We start from the raw sequence: 26056 nt of genomic DNA, 5'->3' as shown, positions 1-26056 counted from the left end.
TGATGTTACCTGCTGACAAATCAGAATATAAATCTGTTTTTGATGAATACTTTTGTGTAAGCTTCATGTAAGGTCTTTTAAAAATTCTGCTGGGAGTGTTCTGCCTTGCTGAGGACTATGGGATTCTAGGGAACTGTCAGTGAAAGCTCCCTTGGTGGTATAGTTTGAGAGAGCTACTCTACAGTTGTGTTTGCCAAGATTCAAGAGGCATGACTTAGGTGTGATAAATTGATGTGGCTGCAAATAAGGTGAAAACTGAAGTGAAGAAAAGGAGTTGTCTACACAATTTAAGACTGCTCTGAAAAGAGGTCCTGAATTGATTGCTCTAAGTACATAGGACAAGACTGTGGACAAAGGAAGAGTGCTATGAACCTTGAGAGTCTTTTAGCAAGGTTTCCTAAAATGTCCTTGTAGCCAAATTGGTGAGATATGGTTTAGATTAGTGGAATATTAAGTAGGTGGAAACTTGTGTGTACTACTGGACTCTGAAGTTTCTGAGCAGCTGTATGAAGTCCACCTGGACACTTCTTCCTGGTGGCATGCCTTTAAGGATCAGTCCAGGGCCAGTATGTCTGCATTCTGTCTCTTCTTCCACTTCCAGCAAGTTTGTGGATGCTACCAGATTGTGAGGGGCAACTGATATGCTGGAGACTAGGGCTAATTGAGTGGGACATCTGTAGGCTGGAGAAATAACTGGCACAAACCTCATGAATAAACAAAAGCAGATGCCAAGTCTTTCTGGGACAGAGTGACCCCATGCAGCAGTGCAGTTGTGGTCCTAACTGGTGAAAAGCAGCTTTACAGGAGGGAACATAGGGGCCCTTGTGGGTTTAGTATGTGCCTTTGTAGTGTAAAAGGAGCATACTGGGCATGGTCAGACAGTTGAAGGAAGCAATTATTCTCTTCTATTTGGAGCCTGTGAGACTACATCTGGAGTACTATACCCAGTTTTGTGCTCCCAAGTACAAGGCAGATACTGAGGTGTCTGCAGAAGGCCAGTAAGGTAGGGAGTCAGGGGCTGAGAAGTTAGTTTGTTCAGCTTTGGGAAAAGTCTAAAATGGAGAATCCTAATTGCTGGCTATGACTGTTTAATAGGAGGTGAGAGAGAAAATGAAGACAGGTTCTCCTTAGATATGCACAGGGAAAGGGTAAGAGGCAACAGACGCAAGCTACAAGAGAAATTCTAACAACGTCTTGGCAGTATGTTTTTCTACATGGAGAATGAAGCACTGAAATAGGTGATAGAATCTCTGTCCTTGAAAATATTCAGAACCTGGCTATGGTATGACCCTCAGCAACCTGATCTGACTTCAAAGTTGGCTCTGTTTTCAGTTGGGGATCAGATTGGACAACCTCCAGAAGTCCCTTTCAGTCTAAATGAGCCTCATTTTGTGCATGGGTAGACAGGAGCTAGTATACTATAGCTGTGATCCCTGGAAGAAAAGAAGTGGTTGGAAGTCTTTTTCTATTAAGATTAAAATTTTAAAAGTCTGAAACAAGATTTTTCTCTAAAGGAATCACACTGCTAAAGCTTACTTTAAAATTAGATCCCATTAACTCCTAGTGTAATAACTTCTAGAGAATCTCTTAAAGACGTGCTTCCATGTCTTCTGTTACTTCAATAAGTAGCTGATAAAACCAGTCCCTTATAGCACAGAGCTGAGTGGCAGTGTGACAAATACTGAAAATGTAGTTTGGCAGTAAATAGAACAGCTGTTATACAGCATTAACACGCTTGGCTATCAGCTACCAAGGCTTACTGTCCTAATGCAGTTCCTGGACAAAAAGGGTTAACTTGCTGGAATAGCTGGTAGTCAAACTTACTTTCACCTGGGGCCACATCAGCCTCTCCAGTTGCATAGTTACGTTTATACAGTCCAAAAATTAGATTTGGCCCTTTGAAGGCAACCACGAGGCTGATGTGCCTCCAGTGAAAATGAGTTTGACAACCCTGACCTAGGTGTTGTATTGCTGATATGGTGGTAGCTCCCACAGATTACAATAATTTTGCACTTAATAACAGATGCTTCTGTTATTAGATGGTCATTCTGGCACCATCAATTCAACATCAGTGAATAAATTCCAATAGTCTGTACCTATCTATGTTAAAAAAGGACTGCCTGGTATTACAGTTGTTTCCTGTGCAAAGAAAACAAGACAACAGCTGCTGTTCAGTGATTTCAAGATCCTTTGGATTCTGTTGTGAAATCAAAATACTTTGGCCATAAAATTTTTCTAGTGTAAAGTTTGCCAAAATATTTTCCAAGATCCTAAGTATAATATTTTGTCCTGACTGCCTACAATATCATGGGGTTTTTTTTAAATGGGATATTAGAGTACAGTGACAGTTTAAAGGATTGAGGGTTTTTTTCCTCAGTGGGAAAAATGATACCTAGGAAATATCTGCGATGAAAATAAGAATTTACAAAGGCCAACGCTAATGTAATTGGAAAGCTTTTCACAATGAGCTGTGTGTAACATTCACTTGCTGGCTAGCTGCAGTATCAGACGTGCAGGCAACATGAAGAAGGTAAGGGTTGATGGTCTAAGTTGAGCGTGGACTTAAGAGCTAAAAAAAAAAAAAAAAGCCAGCAGTGTCAGCAATGCAGGGGGCAGCAGGCATCCACATGACTTTGTAATGTAGCTGCTAACACATTAGATCGTGTCATGGGCAGCTGAGATTTAGGCATGAAATTTTTAGAATCTGCAGATAACATTCAAACTTTACAAATAATTGAAAATGTGAAGCCAGTGTTTAGCTGTCTTCCTGAATTTAGGAAACTTTGCAACTTCATGTAGTGCAAAGTACAACCTCCCCTCTCCTCCCAAAGACCTCTGTTCTTTCTAGAGTAGGTGATACGTAGGAAGACAACACTGGAGCAGTGAATTACTGAAGGGAATAGGGACTTTCCTAGGGATTGATAGTCTTGTTCCTTCATCTAGGACATCACATGTCAGTGTTCCTGACCAGTTTTTAGTGGTTTTCTAATTTCAGTGCAGGAGGTACAATTGTGGGGGCAGGGAATGCTGACTACAACTGTTGCTGTATGCTTAACAGAAGTTTAGGTCCTTCCTTGAAATAAATTTCACACACCCTGCCTGGGGAAAAAAAAAACCCACAACCAACAGGGGAAGAAAGAAAAAACAAACAAACAAAAAAACCAAACCAAAACCAAAACAAAAACAAACAAACAAAAAAAACCACACCAAAAAACACACACAAAAACAAACAAAAAAAAACTCACAAAACCCAACAACTATGAGGAAAAAAAAGAAGGAAATATTCTGTTATCTGGGTGCTTATTTTAAGAAATTCAGAATTTTTACTTCTACAGAATTTTTTTATCCTCGAACTTCCTGTAAGGACTGTGTACACTGAAAACACCAAATGCCACAGGCAGTTTGTCTGAATGTGCCATGTTCCTTTCTCCATTTAAAGCTGGGGCAATGTCCATTTCTGCTTGGCTTCTTTTTTTTTTTTTTTTTTTTTTTTTTTGCTTTAATCCTTCTCTGTAAAAGTAATATCCCATTAAAGACAATTAAACATGTTAATGTACAAGTTTTTTCCATTGCTTTTGTTCTCTCAAAATGGCTGAAATGTTATGTGTAGTGTGTTGTGGTTGGTTGGTTTTTGTTACCCTCAGGAGATGTTATTTGTGCTTCAAGCTTCTTTCTTAAGTTTAATAAGAATTTCCTAGACACTCCTTCTCTATATGACACAGCTTTAAATGGCCATCATTTCAGCTTGTCAATACCAGTCAGCATTGCTGGTACTCTGTGTTAAAAGTAATTTGGGGTTTTTTTTGTTGATTTGCTAAACTATCTTGTGTTTATACTGAATGAACAAACTTGCCTAAGACAAAGGAGAGCAATCTGTGTACTCTTTGTCATTATTGACTGAACAGTTCAAGTTGTCTTTCTTCCTCCTACCTCTGCTTTTTTATAGGACTAAGCCATATTTTACCTACTCAACTTAAGCATGATCACTTTTTATTAGACCTTCTGTTTGAACATAAAGTTAACGAAATTGTGAAATCCAGAAATTGGTGGTTGTTTCTCAGAGTCCATAGACAAAGGCAAACTTAAGCTATTGTTAGTAATACATGGAGAAATGGTCTCTGAGAAGTGCAGTATAGTATGGGACAAACAGAAAGTACACAAAGCTATTAAGTACTGATGTAGTACTTACATGTTTATAAATAGAGGCATGGAAATATGCCAATTCTTGATTTAGATCTTTATTGCTTCTCATAGCCAACTGAGTTGACTGTCATTCCAACAAGTGTGCCATGCAGTCTTACAGTTAATATGTAGATTCTGGCAAACTTTTGCAGTTTGCTTATGTCAATACTGGGAAGTGTCTGAAGGATCAGGTATTAATTTGCAATTACTAAGACTCGCAGTTACAGACCAGCCAGCCTTTAATACTTCAATACAATATTATTGGCTTGAAGTTCTCTGCTGTAAGAATACCTTAGTTGCAGTGTAGGTTTATAGCTTTGCCAGGCACTGAAATACTTGCTACTTTAAATGAAACTGAGAAAAAAAAAAATTTTTTTTAATTTCTGGACCTTTATGTAATAACCTAATCGACCGAATGGCAGAAAGACTTGCTTATGAAGATACCTCAGTCAGCTATTGCTTTTGGTAAAATGCGGGGTCACATTTTGGTTTGCTAATTCTATAGGTCATGCATTCAGCAGTATCTGCAAGGCATATCAGCACAGTGGTACCTTTACTATCTTTCAAAAAGGTATCAACAGGGAGATGTTGTGAAAATGTTTTTAAAAAATTATTTCTATTTAAGAAAGGTTTTTAACTTATTGGCTACTAGCTCCTATTTGTACTGCTAGGGGAGTACCTAAAATTGTAGTCTTAGCACTTTTAGTTATTAGAGGACATAAATATTGCTTAGTCGTTTCTTCATGTTTGTGCCTAGTTCTGTGCATCTTAATAGTGTCTTGTTTTGTGTGGAAGATGTAGTGTTGTTAGAAAGAAAAGGAGTGTGATAGTTTTTAGAGGGACTTTCTTGTGAGGTTTGGAGACACCTGTCTCCTGATTGATTTGGTATCCTTAGATTCTGTCCTTCCTCCCCCCCCCCCCCTTTCAGGGCCATTGGATCCAGGATGTTATGGAGAGACTAAGTCTGGTCTTTCGACTGCTATGTTTTGCATATATCCATGTGGTCACCCATGATTCTGCCAAGGGTAACCCTGAGTATTATTAAGAGTGACTGAAGAACTCTGAAAGCAAAGGCAAAGGACATGACTGCAAGTTCTCAACCTGGGTGCATATCCCAGTGGGTGTAAAAGACTTCGGTAGAAGTGAGTGCATTTTGCTGTTGTTGGAGGTAGGACTTTTGACTTCACTGAGCACTGAGCTGTCTTTGAGGAACAAGATCTACTGAGTGAGAGTCAGAATCTATCTGACAAAGCAAGATGGGAGTTTTCTTTCCAGTAGGAAGGCTATAAACTAGGTATGTTGAGCTGTCCTCATATTTTCTCTCTTCTGAAAAGAAGACATGAAGAGCAATAAAGAAGTGCCTGAGGGTAACATGACGGGAGAGGTTTTTTTTTCCCCCCTCCCCTTGTGAAGGCAGCACAAATGAGCACTGTGCACAACTGCAGACTTATCACCTCACTGGGATGCTGGCACCTCACTGGGATGCTGGCAATGTGGTTGGATATCTTGCATGACTGGAGTAGTGCAATTAGTTGGATCCATGCCATTCAGGAAGTTGAGAAAGGTAGTGCTTGATAGAAGAGTGTATAGAATGTATGGAGCTTTGCCACTGAGCAGGTGACAAGCCAGTTAAGCTTATGGGTAATTCTAAGAGGACAGACCAAAACAGTTGACACCATTAAGTAGCTGCTACTGGTGGCCTGATTAAAAAGTAGATGCCTTCTTTAAAGCCTTCTTTAGGCATCTGGAAGAAGCCTCATGATTGCAGGCTGTGGTGTTCATGGGAGATTTCAGCCACTCTGGCATCAGCTGAAAGAGCAATAGGGCTGGACACAAACCATCCAGGAGATATCTGGGGTATGTTAAAGATAACTTGCTGATAAGGTTGATCATGGACTGACTAGGAAAAATTCTTTACTTGGTCTGTTATGCATAAACAAAGAACAACTTGATGATACAACAGGTTGTGGCCTTGTTGGCCGAAGTAACTTTGATACTGGAGTTTGAAATACTGAGAAAAGTGGTCAAGACTGATACTAGAATCATAACCCTGGACTGTAGAAGAAAGATTTTATCTTACTCGGGAATCTGCTTGTAATGTTCTCATGGGGAAACTGTTCTGATGGGCAAATATGCTGAGGACAGCTGACTAATCTTCAAGAAAAACCTCGTCAAACTACAATAAATGTCCCCTGCAATGTGCACGAAGTCCAGAGGGTCTGGCAGAAGGTCAGCATGGAAGAACAGGGAATCCTCACCAAGCCTCAAATCCCAGGCTGCGTTAAGCATGACAGCAGGTTGAGGGAAGGGATCCTTTACCTCTTTTTGGCACTGGAACATTGTGTCCAGTTTGGGACTCCCCAGTACTGGAGGGACACTCAGATACCAGGGTGAGCCCAGTGGTGACCTACCATGTTCATTAGGGGCTGGAGCACAGGGTGTAAGAGGAGAGGCTGCAAGAACCTGGGTTGATCAGCCTGCAGAGGGGAAGGAGCCTTTACTGCTGCCTGATAGGAGCATGTCAAGAAGGTGAAGCAAGTCCATCTTCAGAGATGCAGCACAAGCAGGAATGGGAACAAGCTGAAGTGTGGGAAATTCAGAATAAATTTAAGGAAAAAGTACTTTTCTGAGGGAGATCATACACTGGAGCAGGTGCCCGAAGTGGTAGAGGAATGAATCTTATTCTGTGATGATATTGAAAACTTAACTGAGTCAGTCTCCAAGCAGCCTGATACAATTGGACCTACTTTGAGTAGGACTGAGCGGCTTCTATAGGTCCCATGCCTCTTAACTCATTCTCTAAATCAGTATTAGAGCTTGTTTTTCCATGAGAAATGCGTTATGAAGAAATCTATGCTTAGGAGTTCACTTGTTTGCGGTAATTGGTAGGTGTCTTGGTTAGAAATTATGAATACCCCTTATACCCGTGTCAGAGGTGACCTGTTGAACACTTCGGAGACATCACAGGCTTTCTGTGAATGCATTTTCTCTAAGAGCTAGCACTAATAAATAGTGTTTCCTGGGATCTGAGCATTCTGAATGCCTGGGTCTGACAGAAGAAGTCAGAATGATTAAGTGAAGAATGTCTTGCTGCTAATAACTTATACTCTGGGACAGACATGAGCTTTCTAGGTAAGCTACCAAGATACACATTGCATTTACCCCTGTGATTAGTATGGCAGTGTATGTTTCTATTGCTGTGTGGCAGAGTACGGGCTTTCTACTTTCTAATAAAAGACAGCAAACAGCAATGACAAAAATCCTATACTGATCACTTCATATTGCATTTTTGGATTCTGATTGCAGTTGCCTTGTCTTTCGGTTAGTCTATGTAACTGCAAGTTTATTATATGATAGTGCTGAAACAACTTGGAGTGCAAGTTGTTTGTTGTATTTGGTGTGTGTCTCCTGGAATATCAACCCATGTTTTTGCAAGTTTGTGGCTGGGTGAAATAGGCTATGCTGCGATGTCACTGCTAACTCCTAGATTTTGAAATGAAGCAGGAGTGATAGGCAGTAACTCTTCAGACTTCTGTGATATTTAGTGTCCAAACCCCACCCCTGATTTTTCTCTTACACTCAAAAAAAAAAAATAATGCTGACAGGTATTGTGATAGCATTAAATAGTGCTAAATTGATTTTCCAAATAAAGACTGGTGAAGTTTGGAGTCTGGAAGGAAGTATGGCAGAGCATTTATCTGCCCAAACCTTCAGTTAGCAGTCACTGTGGTCTTGCTAGTGTCTTTTTCTGGGGAGAATTCATATCATTGAAGCTATGTTTTTGGGTGGTGCTGTAGGATAGCAGAACCTTGTCTCTTGTGCTTCCTGGAGTTTGAATTACCCTGATTGAACATAACTTCTTGCTGCTCATAACAAGTTGGAATAAAGATGATTTACACAGAATTATGGAAGACCTTATGAAACTGAGTGATTTCGTAATGAAACAAGCTAAAGTCTAGATAGATGTTCAGTGATACCCATGAGCCTTCCTTTGTGGAGGGTGGAGTAAACTATTTGTATATACATCTATAATCACCTCTGAGCTGATGATTTCTATACTTGGAAGGAAGGCTTTGGGTATGTGATAGTCAGTTCCATGACTGATTATTTCCTGTGTTAGTTATCTTTAAAATGGTGTGGTAGGCAAATAATGTGTTGAAGTAAGGGAACAAAACAGAACATGCTGTGCCAACATGTAAGTTGGTTGCTTACCTGTTCTTCAAATAGTCTGTTCAGTTTTAGTCCCTTGATCTTAAAAGCAAACAAACAAATCTAAAAAATTACTGCTCTTAGTAATTTTTTTTTTCTTGGTGAGAGCCTTAGTGTGACAAGCGATGCTGTTAGGTTTCCAGGTGATGGGGAACTATATGTGGAGTGCAGGGAAGGAATCTCAATCTAGAGCTACCATCATGATCAAAGTGTCTTCCCTTTTTGAAGCATTTTATCAAGGAGATATTGAGAGATAAGGCTACAGAGGTGGTATTAGTGATTAAACTCCCCTGCCCCAGTCTGCAGTAACTTATGTAAATGGTTCAGGGCACACATTTATTTTGCATTCAGATATCAATCTTTCTATGCCTTCTTTTCATCTATACAGTGAATCGTATGAGCAATCCTGCTCAAGTCAGGTGTGTCTTTGACTTAAATGCTGTTCTCACCTGAAGGAAAAATCTTCCTGTAAGCCTCACCTCCTTCAGTGGCACAGCTGAGCATCTTGCATCTAGTTCTGAATGTTGTAGAATAATGGTGACTTATTGCAGCTTGAATATCTCAAGTTTATCTCTAAAAGTTTGGGCTGTGGACTGGAAGCTGTGTTATCTTCTCAGTTTTGCACTCTTAAGAGGAAAGAGAGGCTGTCTTTGCCGGAGGTCTCGCACGAAGGCAGCTGCACATACAAAGTATGAACTAGGTAGTATATTGTTTTGAAACATGTTCTCTGTCATATTATGTTGGCATCTGTGTTGAACTTAAAGTGTAGTAATGCTAGTTTTGAAGCTTCCGGACTTGACTCTGAAGAGCATACTAGAATGAAAACCTTTTAAGAATGACCTGATGTCCAGAAAGTGGCAATTTTTGTGTCATGTGTCTAATTGCCTCTTGGTATCATTAAAGGCAGTTGGTAGTAGGTGATGCGACTGACTTAAGTGCGAATGAAGTTCTATGTACTTCATTTACAGAAAGCAGAAAAGCTGAAGCTGACTAAAACTGAGTGATTAGGTGTTACTCTAGATTTCCTGAGTAGAATTTCTATCATCACCTTGAATTCACATCCCTACAAATAAGTGAAGAAATGGAACTTTAAAAATAATTTTTAAGCAAGCAATGCTAAACTTAAGTCTTAACCTCAGGTTATAACATAACTTATTAATGAACATACTTAAAGTGAGGTTCTTTTCTCAAAGCTGAAGGCTGTCTCTTATTTTTCCCAGTTTTGTCATTGAGAATAAGAAAACTAGTTTTGAAGTGATTTGAGAATGTCACAGTGACCCAGTTGAGGACAAACCGGTGCTAACAGAGGTTTTGTATGGATTCATATATGCAGCTTTGAAGAGTTAAAAGCTTCTAAAATACACGACAGAAGCCAAATATCTGCTTGTGGATCAGAGTTCAAGAAATAAGTAATAGAGAAGACTGATTAGCTGCTGCCCCTCTGAAGAAAACCTTTACTCAAAAGAGTAACTGGAAAGGACACAAATAGAAGAAGCAAGTGATGAAAAACATTTGAGAAATCAGCTATTTAATTATGAGGTTGAATATAACATTCAAGTTAAAATCAAAAGCAGTAGACCTGAGGATGAAAAAAGTAGTTGAAATTGCTCTATCTTAGTAAGTACATATGTGCTAGCTAAAAGCACTGGTGGTCTTGAACACAGAACTTTTGGTTTCAAAAATTTTAGGTGCTACTAGCTGAGCATTAAAAATAAAATTAATTTGCCATTCTAGATGTTTTATGAATTAAATTCTTCTTTTGGTTTTTGGTAATTTCTTAGTGTATAACTGTTAGTTCCTTGATTTGCAAAGGAAGTGAGGGTAGTCTTGAAGTACAGGTAGAAAAAATGTGAATCAGCAGGTTGCTAGTTAGGAGGACTGGGAATGAGAAGACTTCTAAAAGCAATGTAATCTGAAATCTTTTCAGAGTAGTGAGGTCTGGGTGAATCAAATGGTCCTGAGAGAGCAAGTGGTATAAGTGTATGGAATGGATAACTGCAAATAAGCTCCTGAGAGCTTGTAATTGAGTCCATCAGCAGTTGTGTCATATCAGGTAACAAGAATATGAAGAAAGACCAGATTATTACTTTATTAAAAATGCCTGTTAATAATCTTATAGTAATTAGACCATCAAAGTCCTCAAACTCATCATGCCTCTAACCTAGTGCATGATCAGTTGAGGTAAGTTTGGCTGCTTCTTTTTTTATATAACTAAACATCAAACCTCTCTACAGGTTGTGGAGGTTTACTCTTTTGGCTAGCATGTTCATTGAGGAATTTAGTTTCTGTAGCATTAAATATTTTCTTCAGCAAGTTTTGTTGTTGCTTGGTTTTGTGGTTTTCTTTTTGTTGCTTCAGTTTCTCCTTCCTAATCTGCACAGGCATACTCAGCAGTGCAGGCATTCTCTTTTTGCAGTATGAGTACTTCAGGATCTTTATTGGGTTGCCTTCTTTGAGAACAATGATTTCTTCCTTGTAGGTCATGTTTTCAAGGCCTTTGAGCACAATTTGTTTGCTTTCAGACACTAGGTGGCTAATATCTGAAATATTACGTTAAAGCTGAACAACTCCAGATGGAGCTTCACTGATGTTGGCTAGAGCAGAGTGTTTGCCTCTATAATAGCATGTTCTAGAGTGACACTTTCAATTCTCAGGACATAATCACTTTATACTTGCTGTAACTTTCCAGATAGTCTTTGCTCTCTAACCAGTTAATTAACATTCTGTATCTGGTACTTGTTCCTGCTGACTACTATTGTAACTTGCACCCATTAGAATTTGAAGCTTTTTTTCAGACTGGGAAAGATTTGTTTTGTGGAACTTCACTTGTTTTTCTGTATCTAACACTGTTAGTTGGCAGCCCCATTGAGAAATAGAGCAGAAGCGCAATGCCCGTTTTGACCTCGCGCTATATCTGTTAGATATTTTGGTTATGTGTTTAAACTGGATGCCACATAGGAGAACTTTAACCTTTTCATCTAGATCAGTTTGTCAGAAATATTGACTTATCTTTTGTGTTTCAAAAAATTGTGAAGATAGTTGGGGACTCTTTAACAAACTTATCAATGAAATGTTTGAGTTAGATGAATAACTGCTTTTTTGATCTCTTTTGATTTTTCCCTTAGTATATTTATACCTATTGCTCTGGTACTTAGGGAATTAATTTTATTTAAATGGGAAAGTGAAGCATTTTATGGTGTTGAGGGAGAGGGAGTGCTGTATATTTCTATGAATCCGTCTTGAACCACTTGTTTACTCTTACTACTAGTTTTTTGAGGGAGTGGGACTAAGAATGAGATGTTTTCCTCTAGTCCTGCTTTTGAGGCTGACCTATTGTTTGGAAAAAGAGCACCTCATAGTTTTGCTTGTTTCCTTTTCAAGGGAGAGGGATTTAGAGGTTTGTCTGGTTAAACAGAGGTTGGAATTTTCATTATGGAAGAACTTCCAGCTGCCTTTTAGCTTGCCTCACTTATTAGTTCAACATGTCTTGTAAACATCTGAATGCTTAGTTTCAGGATAAACACAAATGTCTTAATTTGCAGTGTGTTAACAAACATAGAAGATTATAATGTAAGAGCATGTAAAACAGACACTGATGCTAGTATGGTTTAGGTTGAAATTCCAGATAAAACTTTAAAGTTCATGGGACTTTGTAAACATTCTTTGTGGCTAGTTAGATTTAAAGCTTTAACCTTATAAAATTGGATTTCTAAGAGTGTCCTTCAGAAGTCAATTTGAATTATGGGCCTAACCTTTTTTAAACTTTCCTCTAGTGTCTTGGATCGTATTTGGTTTCCTGCTGCTTATAATACTGAAGGTCTGTGTGCAGTATGGTAGGAAACAGACTGTGCAGGGGCAAAGTGTGTACCCTATGTGGATGTAGTGAAACTAGAGCAGAAGCACCAGGTTAATGTGAAGAAAACAGCATTGTAAGAATAGTGGCTCACAACCATGACTGACTTAAGTGCAGAGGTGTGGAGCTTTTTTGAAGCTCCAACTCATGACTGTATGAGTTGGGCTCAAGCTATGTGAATGTTAAACTCTGAGTTTAACTACCTTTTTTCTTAGGCTTTGTACTACACTGGAGTAAAGTACCTGTTTCTAATCTGTTTCCTTGATTTCTGTAATGAAAATGTCAATCTTGCTGGTAGTGTTTATTGTGGTGCCGTAGAGGTTTGCATACTTTATCACCTTGGCCCATTTGTATTTGGATGAGAGTATTTTGTCCAGTATTGTGTTACCTGGCCTTTTAACAGCCTCTTGGTAGAAATGGTATGATATGTATAAACAGCAGGTGGAGTTTCAAAGTACATTCTGCAGAACATCCTGTGATACAACTTTGAAAGTTTATCTCTCTTGAGCATGATGTTTTGAGTAAAACCCAAAACCCTTCAGCAACACTTTAATCTTGATTGAGACAGTATGGAAATAAAGATATTTTTTTCATGTACTCGCAAACTCAACTAGTTCCTGTGGCCAGTGTCTTTAACTACTAAGTTTCTTGAATTTATTTTTTTTTTTACAGTATTCAACTAGAAATGATGCTCCCCTTACTATAGCTTTTGTAAGCATGTAGACCACAGTCACCCTAAATGAGGTCTGTGTTCATGTTAGATCAAGTTAAGTTTTTAGCCTAGTTTTGGTCTGTTTCTAGGTATAGAACATTCAGAAGTTAATAGGTGCATTTCCAAGTGGTGAATGTGCGTGACAGTACTGATACATCAGTACAATGGGGGAAACATAGGAATATGTCATTATTTAAACAGTTGTCATAATGTTGCTATTTTCCTTTTAGTATCAGGCAAAATTGACCTCTGGAGTCAAAAGATTGGGTCTCTTGAACATTAATAACATGAAAAAGCAGCCTGAGATAGCTGTGAATTGCAGAGAAAGGCCAAGAGGATTTCAGTATTCTTGGCTTCAAACCATTCAATTGCTACACCTCACTTTACCAAAATTCTTTTGCCTTCTGGTAGGCTTTTGTATGCCTGTTATACTGTTGTAATAAAATTCTACAAGGTTTTAAGAACTGTTCTTCTAAGATAGAAATAATATACCTCTGGTTTGCTTAAAAAGAAGACAAAACCACCCCCCCAAAAAAACCAAACCAAACAAACAAAAACAACAAAACAAACCAAGCACAAAAATGCCCATGATTGTCATACAAAAAAGGGCACTTGAGCTGAGTCTAGTAAATGTAATGTTTACAGAAGCCAACCTCATGCCTGTTTCTGTTACCAGTGCAACTTCCCCCCTCAACTTTATTGGTAAACTAGCACTCCACTTCAAGTGAAGACTGTGATAAAGCAGATCCTTCTTAGGTAAGAACATTGCTAGGTTGTAATACTGTTTCTTTGATGTATGTGCTTTTTCTTTTTTTTTCCTAAGTGCTTACTTAATAATTCTAACTGAAAGCTAGTGTTGAAGCATTTTGTACTACTTAATCTTGAATTTCTTTCAGTCCTTGGTTCTGATCTTTTTTTTGACACAGTAATTTGATCATGCTCTGGTACTCAAAAGACACCCACTGACTTCTTCCCAGTAATTTAAGCATATATTTTTATAAAGCCTCAAGTTGAGGTTTCAGGCTTGCTTTCTGCAGTGTCCTTAAGTGATTTGATTCTCTAGCTAAACAAATCTTAAAATGCCACTAGATTGTGTGGTTTTGCTCTTGTTGTCTCTGCATTGCCACTTGTGATTGACTGGGCAGGGAGTGCACCAATATAGAAGGCTAAATCAAGAAGAAAACAAGTGAGTTTTTGTGGACAGGGCACTCTTAGGTACTGGGTGCTGATGCAGGAGAGGGAGTGCTGGAAGAATGAGTCTAAGCTTTCTGATGTTGGCTAAAATTAAACTGACCTAACAATAATGCTTAGCCTGACCTTAAGAGTGTTTCTTGGGAAGTTCTGCTGACATAGCAAATTGCTGTCACCACAATGGGATGTTCTTGTTGTTCTGCTCCACTCTTGATTGGAACTCTTCTTAGTTCCCTGTGTTAGTGTGTGCTAAGGCCAGATAGACCCATGAGCTGAATAACTTGCTGACGGAGGGAAAAACTTCACGTTTTCTGCTCTTCTGCAGTTTGGGTTTATTGTCTTGTGGAAACAGTTGACAGCTAGGGCAAAATAAGTGGCTAGAAATTGTCACTGTGGTCTCTGTGTTATGCCAGTGGTGTGCCGTTAAGCAGCCCACAGTTCTATATCAGGTAACAAAATAGATTGCTTTTGTGATGAGACTCGTACATAGCTGTTCCATATAGAAAATATCTAAATCTACTGTTTATTACAACAAGTAAAAAGGCTGTAAGTGTGGAGACTACTCTTATTTCATAGCATGAGTATTTTGTTATATTAATAAGGTCATTATATTTTCAAGATCCTATATTTCCTTGGTATCTTTTTTCAGTTAGAGAAGCTCGATTATCGTTTACAAGTGAACAGGTTCTGTTAACATGGTCAGTATTTGATAGCTCCTAGTTCTGTGTTTTTTTGATACTAGAAGTGAGTTTTAGGGATTTTGTTTTTCTTCTTCAACCTGTTCTTGGCAAGTTAAGTGAGAATGGTAAGTGTCTTCCTGTTCTGAGTAAGATTCTTGCAATGGTCTGAAACTGTGTTCACCAGCTCTCCAATGTAAACCTCATAAAAACTTTGTTTTTGGAAAAAAGATCAAATCTGGTGTTGATCTGAAATAAAACAACAGCTTGCACAATTTGGACCGAGATACATTTGCAGTACTGGGCCTTGAAATCTGGTCTGTGGTGATGAGAAGGGTGAGTGGGAAAATGAAGAGATACTGCAGCTAATGTTGGGGAGGACGCCAGGGATGTCACAACTGTCAGAATTCAAAGGGCCAAAACCAAGTTCCTCTGGAAGGTGTTTTACTAGAAATAGTAGAACAAGAAGCTTATACTTTCCTTCTCTGCACTCTCAAATGAGAAAATCCATTGCTCAGCTTTGAAATTATTTCATCATAAGATTTTAAGTTGAGGCAGGGCAGTCTCCTGGTATGTGTGGAGCCATGAATAGTAAATTACTGTTTTTTTGTAAGTCCTCTCAAGTTGTTAAAATTAGAGACAGAGAGGAGCTGTCACAGTTTGAGAAGCTGAGATTTGGACTGTCAGTGTCTGCATGCAATTAACAGGGTTATCTGTGAAATAATTTGAGAGTCTTATTAGCATGTGTGGAAATAGATTGGAAAATAGGTGTGTCAAGTAGATCAACTAGCAGTAGTATCCACCTACTCAGCTCCTGTTAGCTTTAGACACAAGGTAGTTTTGTGATAGTCTCAGATATGAAGTATTACGAGCATGGATTGGATCACTGATCAAAAAATCAGTTAGTGCATAGGGACTTCGCTAAAACTGAAACATGTAAAGGTATTTGAGATGGCAGTACCTTGCTGCATATGAAACAGTACTTGGACAACCTCTTGCTGATCAAAACAAGGTAAATCCCCTGTCTGTTGCATGTGTGATCTTAACAGTAGTATGAAGTGTTTCATGAAAGGAGGAAGTGTGGCTGAGTGGTAGACTAAGACTTCTGAAACGTTTTCTACAGGGTGAATTAGACAGTTGGGTCAAAGCTTTGAAATGAATGGGACTGGTTTCCATACTGCTGTATGATACTCGAGTGATTATTGTAACCCACCAGTAAAACTCATCTTTTATTGCCTTCAATAAGTTGGTTATACAAGTACCTCATTCCATGTTTCAGACATGCTGGAACATATGACCTGTCAGGTCACACATGATTGAGGAAATAAGAGAGAAGACATAAGCTATTTTTTTGTGTCTTACAAGTGAACAAAAAAGGGGGAAAAGATACACAAAAGTGATATCAAATCTAAAGAAAAATATAAAAAACTTCATGATGCTGGTTTTTGCCTTGAAGTTATAAAATAAGAACTTGATTAGTAAGTGAATACAGATTGTTTCCTTAAGGGGTACTGAGAATGGTGATAAGCAAGGACTTCAGTATTGTGCAAGTGAAGATGGTTGGATTTCAAGAGGAGGAGAGCTAGGCTTTATTAAAACAGTAAATGTGTCTTATGCATCAGTACCTTTGATCAGTCAAGGAGATAAGTAATGTGGCCTTCAAATGTCTTGTTCTTCAGAATCTTGTGCATTGTAAACCTCTAAAGCTTTAGTTTGGAGTACACATGTAGCTGCTAGTCATTATGCTCATTAAGCACTCATTAAGTACGATCTTTGACCAAAATATTGACTTGTGAGTGCAAGTATCTATGTCAAAGGAAATACCTATCTTAAGAGTCCTGAGTCTTGGAGAGCCCTGCCTATCAGCATAGTAATTCACTTTCCTGTTAATTTGATTTCTCAGCAACTAAAAGAAGTTAGTTAAATAATAACTGGCTGAAGATTAAATCCAAAGATGCTATGCAAATTAAAGATGTGGTGTTCTCACTTGAGCTTTAAACTGTTTTAAGAACTCTAAACATGTTGGAGTATATATACTGTTACATAGACTATATGTAAGTTCAAGTTAAATAATTAGCTTAGATGAATGGTTTTTTTTGTCTTGGGAGTCTGAACATGTATTGCAAGGTGAGAAATGCGTAAAATTTGGTGTAGTGATCTACTGGCTCTACTTCCTTTATTGGAGAAGGTCAACAATAAGATGTAACTGTTGAATGTTCTATAGCTGCGAGTGTGTGCATATAAGTATATATGAGGCCTGCTCAGTTCAGTCTGTGGATCCTGGAAGTAGCAGCACTGAAGAAGTTTGACTTCTGAAATATTCATGGACTTCATGTGAGAACACGATATTCTCACGGCACAAATTAGCTGTTTGAAGTATTCTTTGGTGGGGAAGAATGTTTTATTTTCACATCTTCAAAAAAGGATAATTGTTAGTTGAGTAGAATCGTAGAATGTCCTGAATTAGAAGGGACCCACAAGGATCATCGAGTCCAACTCCTGTTGCTGCAGAGGACAACCCCACAGTTCACACCATGTGTCTGAGGGTGTTGTCCAGTCTCTTCTTGAACACTGTCAGGCTTAGGGCTGTGACACCTCCCTGGGGAGCCTGTTCCAGTGCTCCATCACCCTTTTGGGTGAAGAACCTTTTCCTAATGTCCAACCTAAACCTCCCCTGGCACATCTTTCTGCCATTCTTTCAGGTTCTGTCATTGGTCACTAGAGAGAAGAGTTTGGTGCTTGCCCTTCCTCCCCTTGTGAGGAAGCTGTAGCCCCATGAGGTCTCCCCTCAGTCTCCTCTTCTCCAGGCTGAACAAACCAAGTGACTTCAGCTGCTCCTCATATGGCTTCCCCTCCAAACCCTTCACCAACTTTGTAGCCCTCTTCTGGACACTCTCCAGTAGCTTTATGTCCTTTTTATCCTGTGTTGCCCAGAACTGCACACAGTGCTCCAGGTGAGGCCACACCAGTGCAGAGCAGAGTGGGACAATCACCTCCTTCAACTGCAGTATTGACTTTTTAAATGTACTCTGACCATCTTTATGTAGCTAAAGTTTCTACTCCAGGGGTGTCAAACTCATTTTCACGAGGGGCCACATCAGCCTTGACGTTGCCTTCAAAGGGCCAAATGTAATTTTAGGACTGTGTAAATGTAGGAGTCATTACAGTTCTACAGTCCTGCTCTAATTATTGGAAGTACAGTTGTCAAAAAAAAAAAAACAACCACAAAACAAACAAAAAAAACAAACAACAACAAAAAAAACAGCTTGTGTGTTCCTCTGTCTAGAGTGATGTCTGTACCTTTCCAGAGGTCCAAGCAGCTTTTTTGGAAGTTCACTTGTAGGGCTTTCCTGTACTAAATTTGTTGGAGTTATATACAGATGATCATTATGTTAAGGTTCAGTACAGGTTAAGATTCAGTAGATTTAAATATTGCAGATTGCTCATTTCTGAACAAAAGCATCTTTTTTACGTAAGTGACATTACAGGTTATGTATGTTCTCTACGTTCTGAAATACATTGCAGAATTATAACTTGTGAGCCTTGTTTAGATAGAAGGTAGAAGGCAATAAATAGTTCAATACTTTCTAAGGAACATTCCACCTTATGCTTAAGTATAGCAATGGCAAGTGGAGACAAAATTTGGAGGAGAATTCTGTTCAAATAGTTGCTTTCTTTCCAAAGTCTGTCTCAACAGTATGTATTAATTTAAGAGGCATAAGACAACTAGGTGAAATGTTCTTTCACTGCTTGTGGGTTAGTTATAGTAGATAGTCTCTATATGAAACTCAATCCATTTTTGAGTTTTCTTGCTGTTTTGTTCCCCCTTCACAAGTCTCTCTTAGTGACTGGCCTATCAACAATCTTGGTGTAACATTCTGGCTTAGTTAGATTTATTTGTACAACTTAATGGTTTCATATTATTGGCTTTAGTCAGTAGTTTTATACTGAAGAAATACATAGCTTAATCTTTAAATCACTTGTTTAGGTGACTTCATTGACTTAGTTATGGTTTGAACACTGAAAAATCAGTTGATGGGAAGTGGAAAGCTTTCAGCAATGGATTAATACATAAAGGCATAAAGAGAATTTTTCTCCTGAACACGTGGTTTCTCTTTTGTGGGAACTTGTGGGCTGAAAAGGCCGCTAATGTCTCAAGCTGCATGACATTTTCATGCTTATGAAAATGGGACTACTAAAATTTAGGCTTGAATCTTGTTTCATGAGTGAACTTTCTCAGTAACAGCTTGAGTACTGATTTGGTAACTGAAGAGAAAATCAGAGCAGTTGAAATGACTGTTAAAACTAAGGCACAGTAATAAGAAATACAGTGTAGAATAAGACTTTGATTCTTTTTCATTGTGTTAGTTTATTCCAAGAGAAGGAATGATTGAAGTTGCTGGAACATCTGTTTGGCCAAAGAAATTGTCAACCTGCAGTTTAATGAACTGCTTTGTCCTGGCAGATTTCCTTTCTTGAAAGGAGGTCATATAAAATGCTAAGCTCAGAATGCAGTTGGTACTGTTGAAATTACTTTAAGTGTTAAATAGAAATACACTGAATTTGAAGTGAACACTGGACTATACCTACTCTTGCATATATACTCTGTTAATGCAGAGGGAAGATCTAGTGCGAAGACACTGCACTACAGTGTAGCAGAAAGATTGCATATGTATGGTATTACATATCCTTTGTTAGAAACTAGGATAAGGAAGCTGAAATTATTTTCTGACATCGGCTGTAACTGTGAAGATGGAGTGGTTTGTGGTGGGCTTTGCGGTTGTGGGGATTTTGTTTGGGGTTTTTTTTTGTTAATTGTTCCTTTTCGTTTTAAGTAGTTACATGCATGGTAAGTGGTAGACGTTTCACTTATGCATTTCCCCTTAAATTGTCTTACTTGTGAGTATTATACTTCTGAAAGTCGAAATTAGTGCAGTAATTTAACTTTTTACCTGATGCTCTGGATCAATAATGACTGCTGAAGTGCCATCTTCAATTACTGGGGTTTTTTTTATTCAGTAAATCTGAATACATGCAATGCTCATATCTTGTTAAATTCACAGAAAATTCATACACCAGTTACGCAATTATTAGGTCATTTTTGTAGAAAGTTGTGTGTTAGTGGTAGTATTCTCTGAAGAATGTTTGATCTAAACTTAGCTTTCATGTTTCTGCTTAAAACATGCTTTTGTAATGCTGCCACACTGCTGTGAATCAGCTAGAATATGGTTATTCACAAGAAAGTACAGAGAATTCTCTTTGAAAAAGGCAAGCTAATTACTGGAGAAGGTTTAATGTGACGACTTTGAGGCATAACCTCCTTGTGTACCAACTAATGATTGCTTTGTTTTTAGGTGCCTTAGCTGGACCAGTTGTTGATCCACATGTGACAGCAGTTTGGGGGAAGAAGGTTGCTCTGAGATGCATAATTGATGTAAACGAAACAATAACACAAGTTTCTTGGGAGAAGATACATGGTAAAAGTTCACAGACTATTGCTGTTCATCATCCTGAATATGGAATATCTGTTCAAGGAGAATACCAAGGAAGAGTGTCATTTAAAAACTATTCACTTACTGATGCAACAATCATCTTAAAAAATGTAAGCTTTTCTGATGCAGGAGAATATATTTGCAAGGCAGTTACATTCCCGCTTGGAAATACACAGTCATCAACAACTGTAACAGTACTGGGTAAGTCTACTTCTTAATGAAAGGAGGTCAAATTAATATCCAACTTGTTAGTGAAATTCTGTAAACTTATTAATACATTTTATTTTACTTTCTAATGCAATGAAAATACAAAAAAATGTGTTCGCAAGTCTTTAACAGGTGTCTTGGTGGTATTACTAGTTTGATTGAGGAGACTACTTTTGGGTCTTGCTTCTTTAGAACTTGCTCTTTGTTTGTCCAGATATTAAAAGTAAATAAGCAGTTTGTATTTAGGTGTGGTGCTAATCGAAACATCTAGAAAGTGCTTTAGAACTTAAAACTGGCAATGCTGTTACTAGGGACTTCTGTCTATGTGTGTGCTGAGAAGCTGCCAAACACAGTTTTAGCTGCTACCTTGCCTAAATCCCCTCATAAATTTGTTCTTAATATGATAAGTTAATGTAACTGCTTAGGGCTGGCAATGTAAACTGTTCTCTTTACAGTGTAAATGTAAAGCAAAACAACCTAGACTACTACTGGGAATTATCGGAAGAGTCAATTTAAGCCCTTGACTGGTTGTGGATAGCCATAATGCGAAGCTTATATGAACTCATTTTTTTCACATAAACTAATTTTGTATATCTTGTTTAGGTTTCAGTATTGCTGTCATAAAGGACTAGTATTGAAACAGAGGTAGACTTAGGTGGTAGTACAGTATGGGGTAAAATGATGATTCTATCATGAAACTTGAAATCCTATTGACTTCCCTCTCCCTACATTATAAGAAGGTTTAATACTATAAGTTAACTTCTTTATCCATGGCAAGTAGTCAAGTGATGTTTTCTGCCGTTGAGGTGGTCCTCAATGACTATTTTTGTAAGGAAAAAGAAAAAGCTTTTTAGGATTTTTCTTTCATTTCTTTCATCTCTGCTTTTCACAGTAGTAGGATACTATATGAGATTAATCAGATGGCTGTAGTGCACAGTATGTAAACTGGTTTTCACTACAAGATGGGGTAAAATAAATCCATCAGAGCAAGTGGCTTAATCCAATTCAAATCAATTAACTTGGCCAGAGGAAATTCTATGTGATAAACAAAGCATATGGCCTTATGGCTCTCTCTTTTTACCTCGTCTTCTGACTGTACAAGTGATTATGTCTGTGGCTGTGTAGTAATCTTTTAAGTTTCAGCTATTGTGCTTTGTCAACATACAGTAGAAGGTTCTTATTGTTTTCCCTCATGCTTTCTCCTCAGTCCCTGTTTCTAAGATTTTTTTTCAGATCATTTTAGTAGTCGTGTCCATTTAGCCCTTCAAATTTTAGGTTTATGGAGAACATGAGGAACAACTTGGAAAGCAAATGGATGGCCTGTGAGTTTATTTTACGTTTGAAAATGTAGAAGGACAGCAACTTGCTTGATAAGATAGATAGATATATATATAATATATATAAAATGAAAAATTACAGTTGGAATAGGTAAAGAAGTATTTGTCAGGCCAACAGTGGTCCTGATCATAGTTTTTTTTGTAGTTCATGGTGTAAATGGTTGCTGACAGTTTAAGCCTCTCAGTGACTTGGTATCAAACCTCAGAATTCAAAACTCAGCTACTATTTGCAAAGATGCCTTTCTGTCTTAATTAGCAGCTGCTTAGCTTGCATGTACAGCTGGGTAGCCAACCCTCTGGACTTTTGTGTTCTTTGGCCCCAGCAGAGTGTTTTCTGTCCTTTTGAAAACTTGTTGCTACATTGACATCTAGACTTAAACAGTGAAAATACTGGGCAAGTAATAGTTTTCAGAATATGCATGTAACTGAATAACTTTCAGCTTTACTGGCCTGAGCTGATCACTTCCAATCTCAGCAGAGTCTTAAAGCATGGAATAGCTCCAATCAAAATTTAAAACTGATGTGACTTTAAATCAGCTTTATTCTGACTGTATTCTCTCACTGTTCTAAACAAACTCTCACTTAAGTGAGGAGAGAAGTTCATGTCCTAGGCTGAAACTGTTTCCAGTCCAAGCTGCAGTGACTTTTTCTCTAGACCCTGTCTGTTCCTATTTAGCAAAGAATTAGTTTCCTTCCTATATGTAGTGGAGATATGTAACTTAATTATGTAGTAGGATGCTTGTACAGGATAAGGCAAAGACACTGAAGACATATGGAGGAAAAATAACTACATGATAAAATGTCCTTTATTTTGCCAGAGTGCACTGATCACTTAAGACCATATTTAGAACCCCTGTCTTATGCTGCTTCAGTTTAACAGACTTACCATGTATGATGACCTTGCTCACTCCCAGTTTGATTCACTTTATGCTTCATGTTGTCTTAAGGAAATACACAGTAAAAGAAAAGGTTAAGACAGTGAAAGTATGAAAATGCTTTTTGGGTCAAACAGGTATGTTTGCCTTGTCTAAAACTTTGGTTCTTCATGGTTAAACTAGGGGAAAAAATGGAGAATTGTATGCCAAGCTGTTTGTTTCTCAAGACTAAACTGGCTGAAATGGTGTCTGAAGGCAGAAAAGATGATGTGTGACAGGGTGGCTTGCATGTTGTGTATGACTGTTTTAAATACTTGATTCAGTTTGACTCTTACTGTCTTACTAAGCTAGGCTTCTTAGCATGGGTATTGATAAAGTAGATCTTGTTCTTCTGCAGGCTAGCTCTTACCAGTGCTACAAGTGAAGAATGAGTTGCATAGATGAGAATTTCAAAGGTAGATGTAGGTCTGTCACCATGAATAGATCCCAGACACACTAATGAATAAATTCTTACAATAAGCATTTAAGGGAAGATGTATGTCAGACAGTATGGCAAATGGATCCTCTCAGTTCTGGTAAAGTAATGAATGGTGTTTGCAAGGTGCTAGTTGATGACATGTACCACACAATACTCTGGGCCAAGAAAAAGTATCAAGTAGAGAGAAAAATCAGTAAACTTGTCTTAAACAAAAAACACCACCCGAAGTCAAATAATTAATTAGTGAGCATGATAAGTTACACAGAAGTATAAGGCGTCTGGTTTTGTGGGGAGAGAAAATAAAAAGTAGAAATACTGTTTTGGAAAGAAGTTATTCCAGTGAATGTCAGTTGTGATGAAAGAGGGCCTGACAATTCCTAGGGTTGTGCTGTTGCCAAGGAATTAGTGAATTTAATGTTAAGTGGAAATAATACTGTTTTTGTTGTAATCATGCCAATTTCATCCAGACCTCCTGTGCACAGTGACAGAAGAAAATTAGTTTTAAAACTAACAGAAGCAGTTGAAAAAGGCTTATGAAGTACTTAAATCCAAGAAGAAACTTTGAGCCCTGGAAAATTAATGCAGTAGGATTTAAGACTTGCTCTTTTCTGGATGCTTTGGGTTTTTTTTCTGTAAAGAAGTGTAAGGACTTGCACAATAAAACATCTCTGGTTGTCCATGTGAATGTAAGGGGAAGCTAGCTTACACAGGGTTAGATTAGTTTGTCAGTCAGTAAAAGGGATAGCACAGATGTGCAAGCTAGTTGAGACTTCCTAAACAGCTGCATGTCTAGCTTCCATACTTCATCCACCATTTCTTATGACTCAAATATAATTCATGCTGTAATATTGCTTTGAATTTGTGTAATTATTCTTCTCCTAAAACATATGAATGAGCTAATACATGTGAACTGACCTTTGGATATACGGACTGAATAGACAGAGGTTACCTACTCTGATTATTTAAAGGGGATGGGGAAAACTGCCACTGCCTTGAACTCTTACACTATGGAAGCAGGTTCTTTCTGCTTTTGGATCTTTGTGGGTTTGGTGGCTTCCGTTCCCAAACTAAGCGTTATTGCCACCTTCTTTTCCATTTGACCTGAATAGAGCATGATGTTTCTACTGAATGGGTAGAGCAGCTTCTCTAACACTTCAGTATGGTTCATGGGGTACACTGAGTGGTCCTGGGACAAAAGAGGGCTTCTGTGAGTCTGTGTATATACAAGTTACACTTAAAAAAGCCAGCCAAAAACCCACAAAAAGCCCTACTAACCCACACTTAGTGTAATTTTTTTGCCAAGTTGAAAACAGGAACTGTTGCCCAATGTGAGAGGCAAGATGCCAGTGGCCCCTTGTAATTAGGGATTCATTCTCAAGGTATCTATCTCAATCCGTGAGTGAAACAGCTATTAATAGAAAGGCTATAGAAAGAGTAACTGGAATTCTGCTGGTTTTGCTTCAGTTGCTGGGACAAAGTAATTCTGAAGGATAGACTATGGAACTGAGTATCTCACCAGCAGTTGCTTTTCACTTTTCAGCATGCAGCTATTTGTTATAGTTGGTGTGTAGTCCAAGAATCATGATTTACAGGAAGATGTGGCAGCAGAAGCCTAACCATTAGTGAAGTATAAAAAAAAAAGCACCAAAACACATTGGATTTATTCTGAGTATATTCTATGAAGTCAAGTAGTTTTGAATAATTCAGCTTTGTGTTTTTCTGACAACTGTAAAACTAAGAAGTACGCAAGGCTCTGAAACCAGCCAGTCTCACAAATTTCAGATATCACTTTAGAAAGCAAAGTATGCTTTTTCATAATAATGGTAATCTTAAGAGAAGCTAGGCTTTTTGGAATCTATATTCTGTGCTCTGGCTACTGTCACTTAATACTGGAAGCCATTTTTTTCTTTTAAAAAAAATAAAGTGAAGCAGTGTACTCAGTAGCCTGCTTTGGGTACGGAGATCTGTGCTACCTTAGTTAAGACTTCTTGTTGACTTACGTATCCTGTCACAAAAGGGTAGAGGAAAAATTCTGGGGTAGTGTACTTTTTTTTTGAGGAAAATTCAAAGAGTAGAATATATGAAACTATTTCCAGCTGGAACAATTTGAGTCTGTAAATTCTGACGTGAAAACCTAGTGATAGCTTCTAATTTAACTGATTTCACTATGGTGGAAATCTGGAAGGGGATACAGCACAAATTAGTATTTTATGCTTGTAAGACACTAAATGTCAAGTTGGATGTTTACTTCTGCATTTCAGTAATACTACAGAAGCTATTGAAAAGGTTACTACTAGTGATTTGGGTGGAACAAGGCAGTAATGTTTGTTAAATCAGGGAAACCAAATTATGGGTCAAATAACAAAGCTATATAATGTCAAGTTCTCTTTATTAGGTTTAAAGGCTTTTTTTCAGATGATGGAATGCTTCATAGGTACATCAGTTCAAATATCCAAACTCATTGCAGAAAGCTTTAGTTGTTGCTAGAGTTGGAGAGCAGGGAATCAAATTTTGAAAGAAGCTATGTTAGAGATCTAGAAGAGGTTTATTTACAGTAGGGTCACTAACAAATCACAGAGGGTAGGCGATCAGAGAAACCAAGTAGAAAATAATCCACTCTCAGTATCTGTCCAACCAACCCTCAGTTTGGTAACGAGGTATATTCTTTAAGCACTTGTAAGCATAGAAGAGAAAGCGCATTTCTATCAGGTTATCTGTTTAGTATAGTTACCTTTCCTTTTAGTGTAATTGAGCAAATAACGAACCACCCTCTTCAGACATGAGCAGGAGGTCAGATCCTTCCACTTGCAGATTTCTTGAGTTCTGGACATAGTACTGAGTTC

The 26056-nt window shown here is 38.1% G+C and overlaps 1 protein-coding gene across 3 annotated transcripts in view; it reads left to right on the top strand.

Moving 5' to 3' along the window:
- The window catches only part of NECTIN3 (nectin cell adhesion molecule 3), a 65553-nt gene that overhangs the window by 8207 nt on the left and 31290 nt on the right, over positions 1–26056 (top strand). For all 3 annotated transcript variants that reach the window (XM_082069829.1, XM_082069830.1, XM_082069828.1), the window contains exon 2: positions 20179–20517. In XM_082069829.1, coding sequence (XP_081925955.1) covers positions 20179–20517 — 339 coding nt within the window. The remainder of the gene's footprint in view (positions 1–20178; positions 20518–26056) is intronic.

The sequence above is a fragment of the Streptopelia decaocto genome (assembly GCF_964273445.1).
Source record: "Streptopelia decaocto genome assembly, chromosome: 1".
NCBI lineage: Eukaryota > Metazoa > Chordata > Aves > Columbiformes > Columbidae > Streptopelia > Streptopelia decaocto.
The sequence above is the reverse complement of the archived record's forward strand: the minus strand, read 5'-3'. Positions and strand labels throughout refer to the sequence as shown.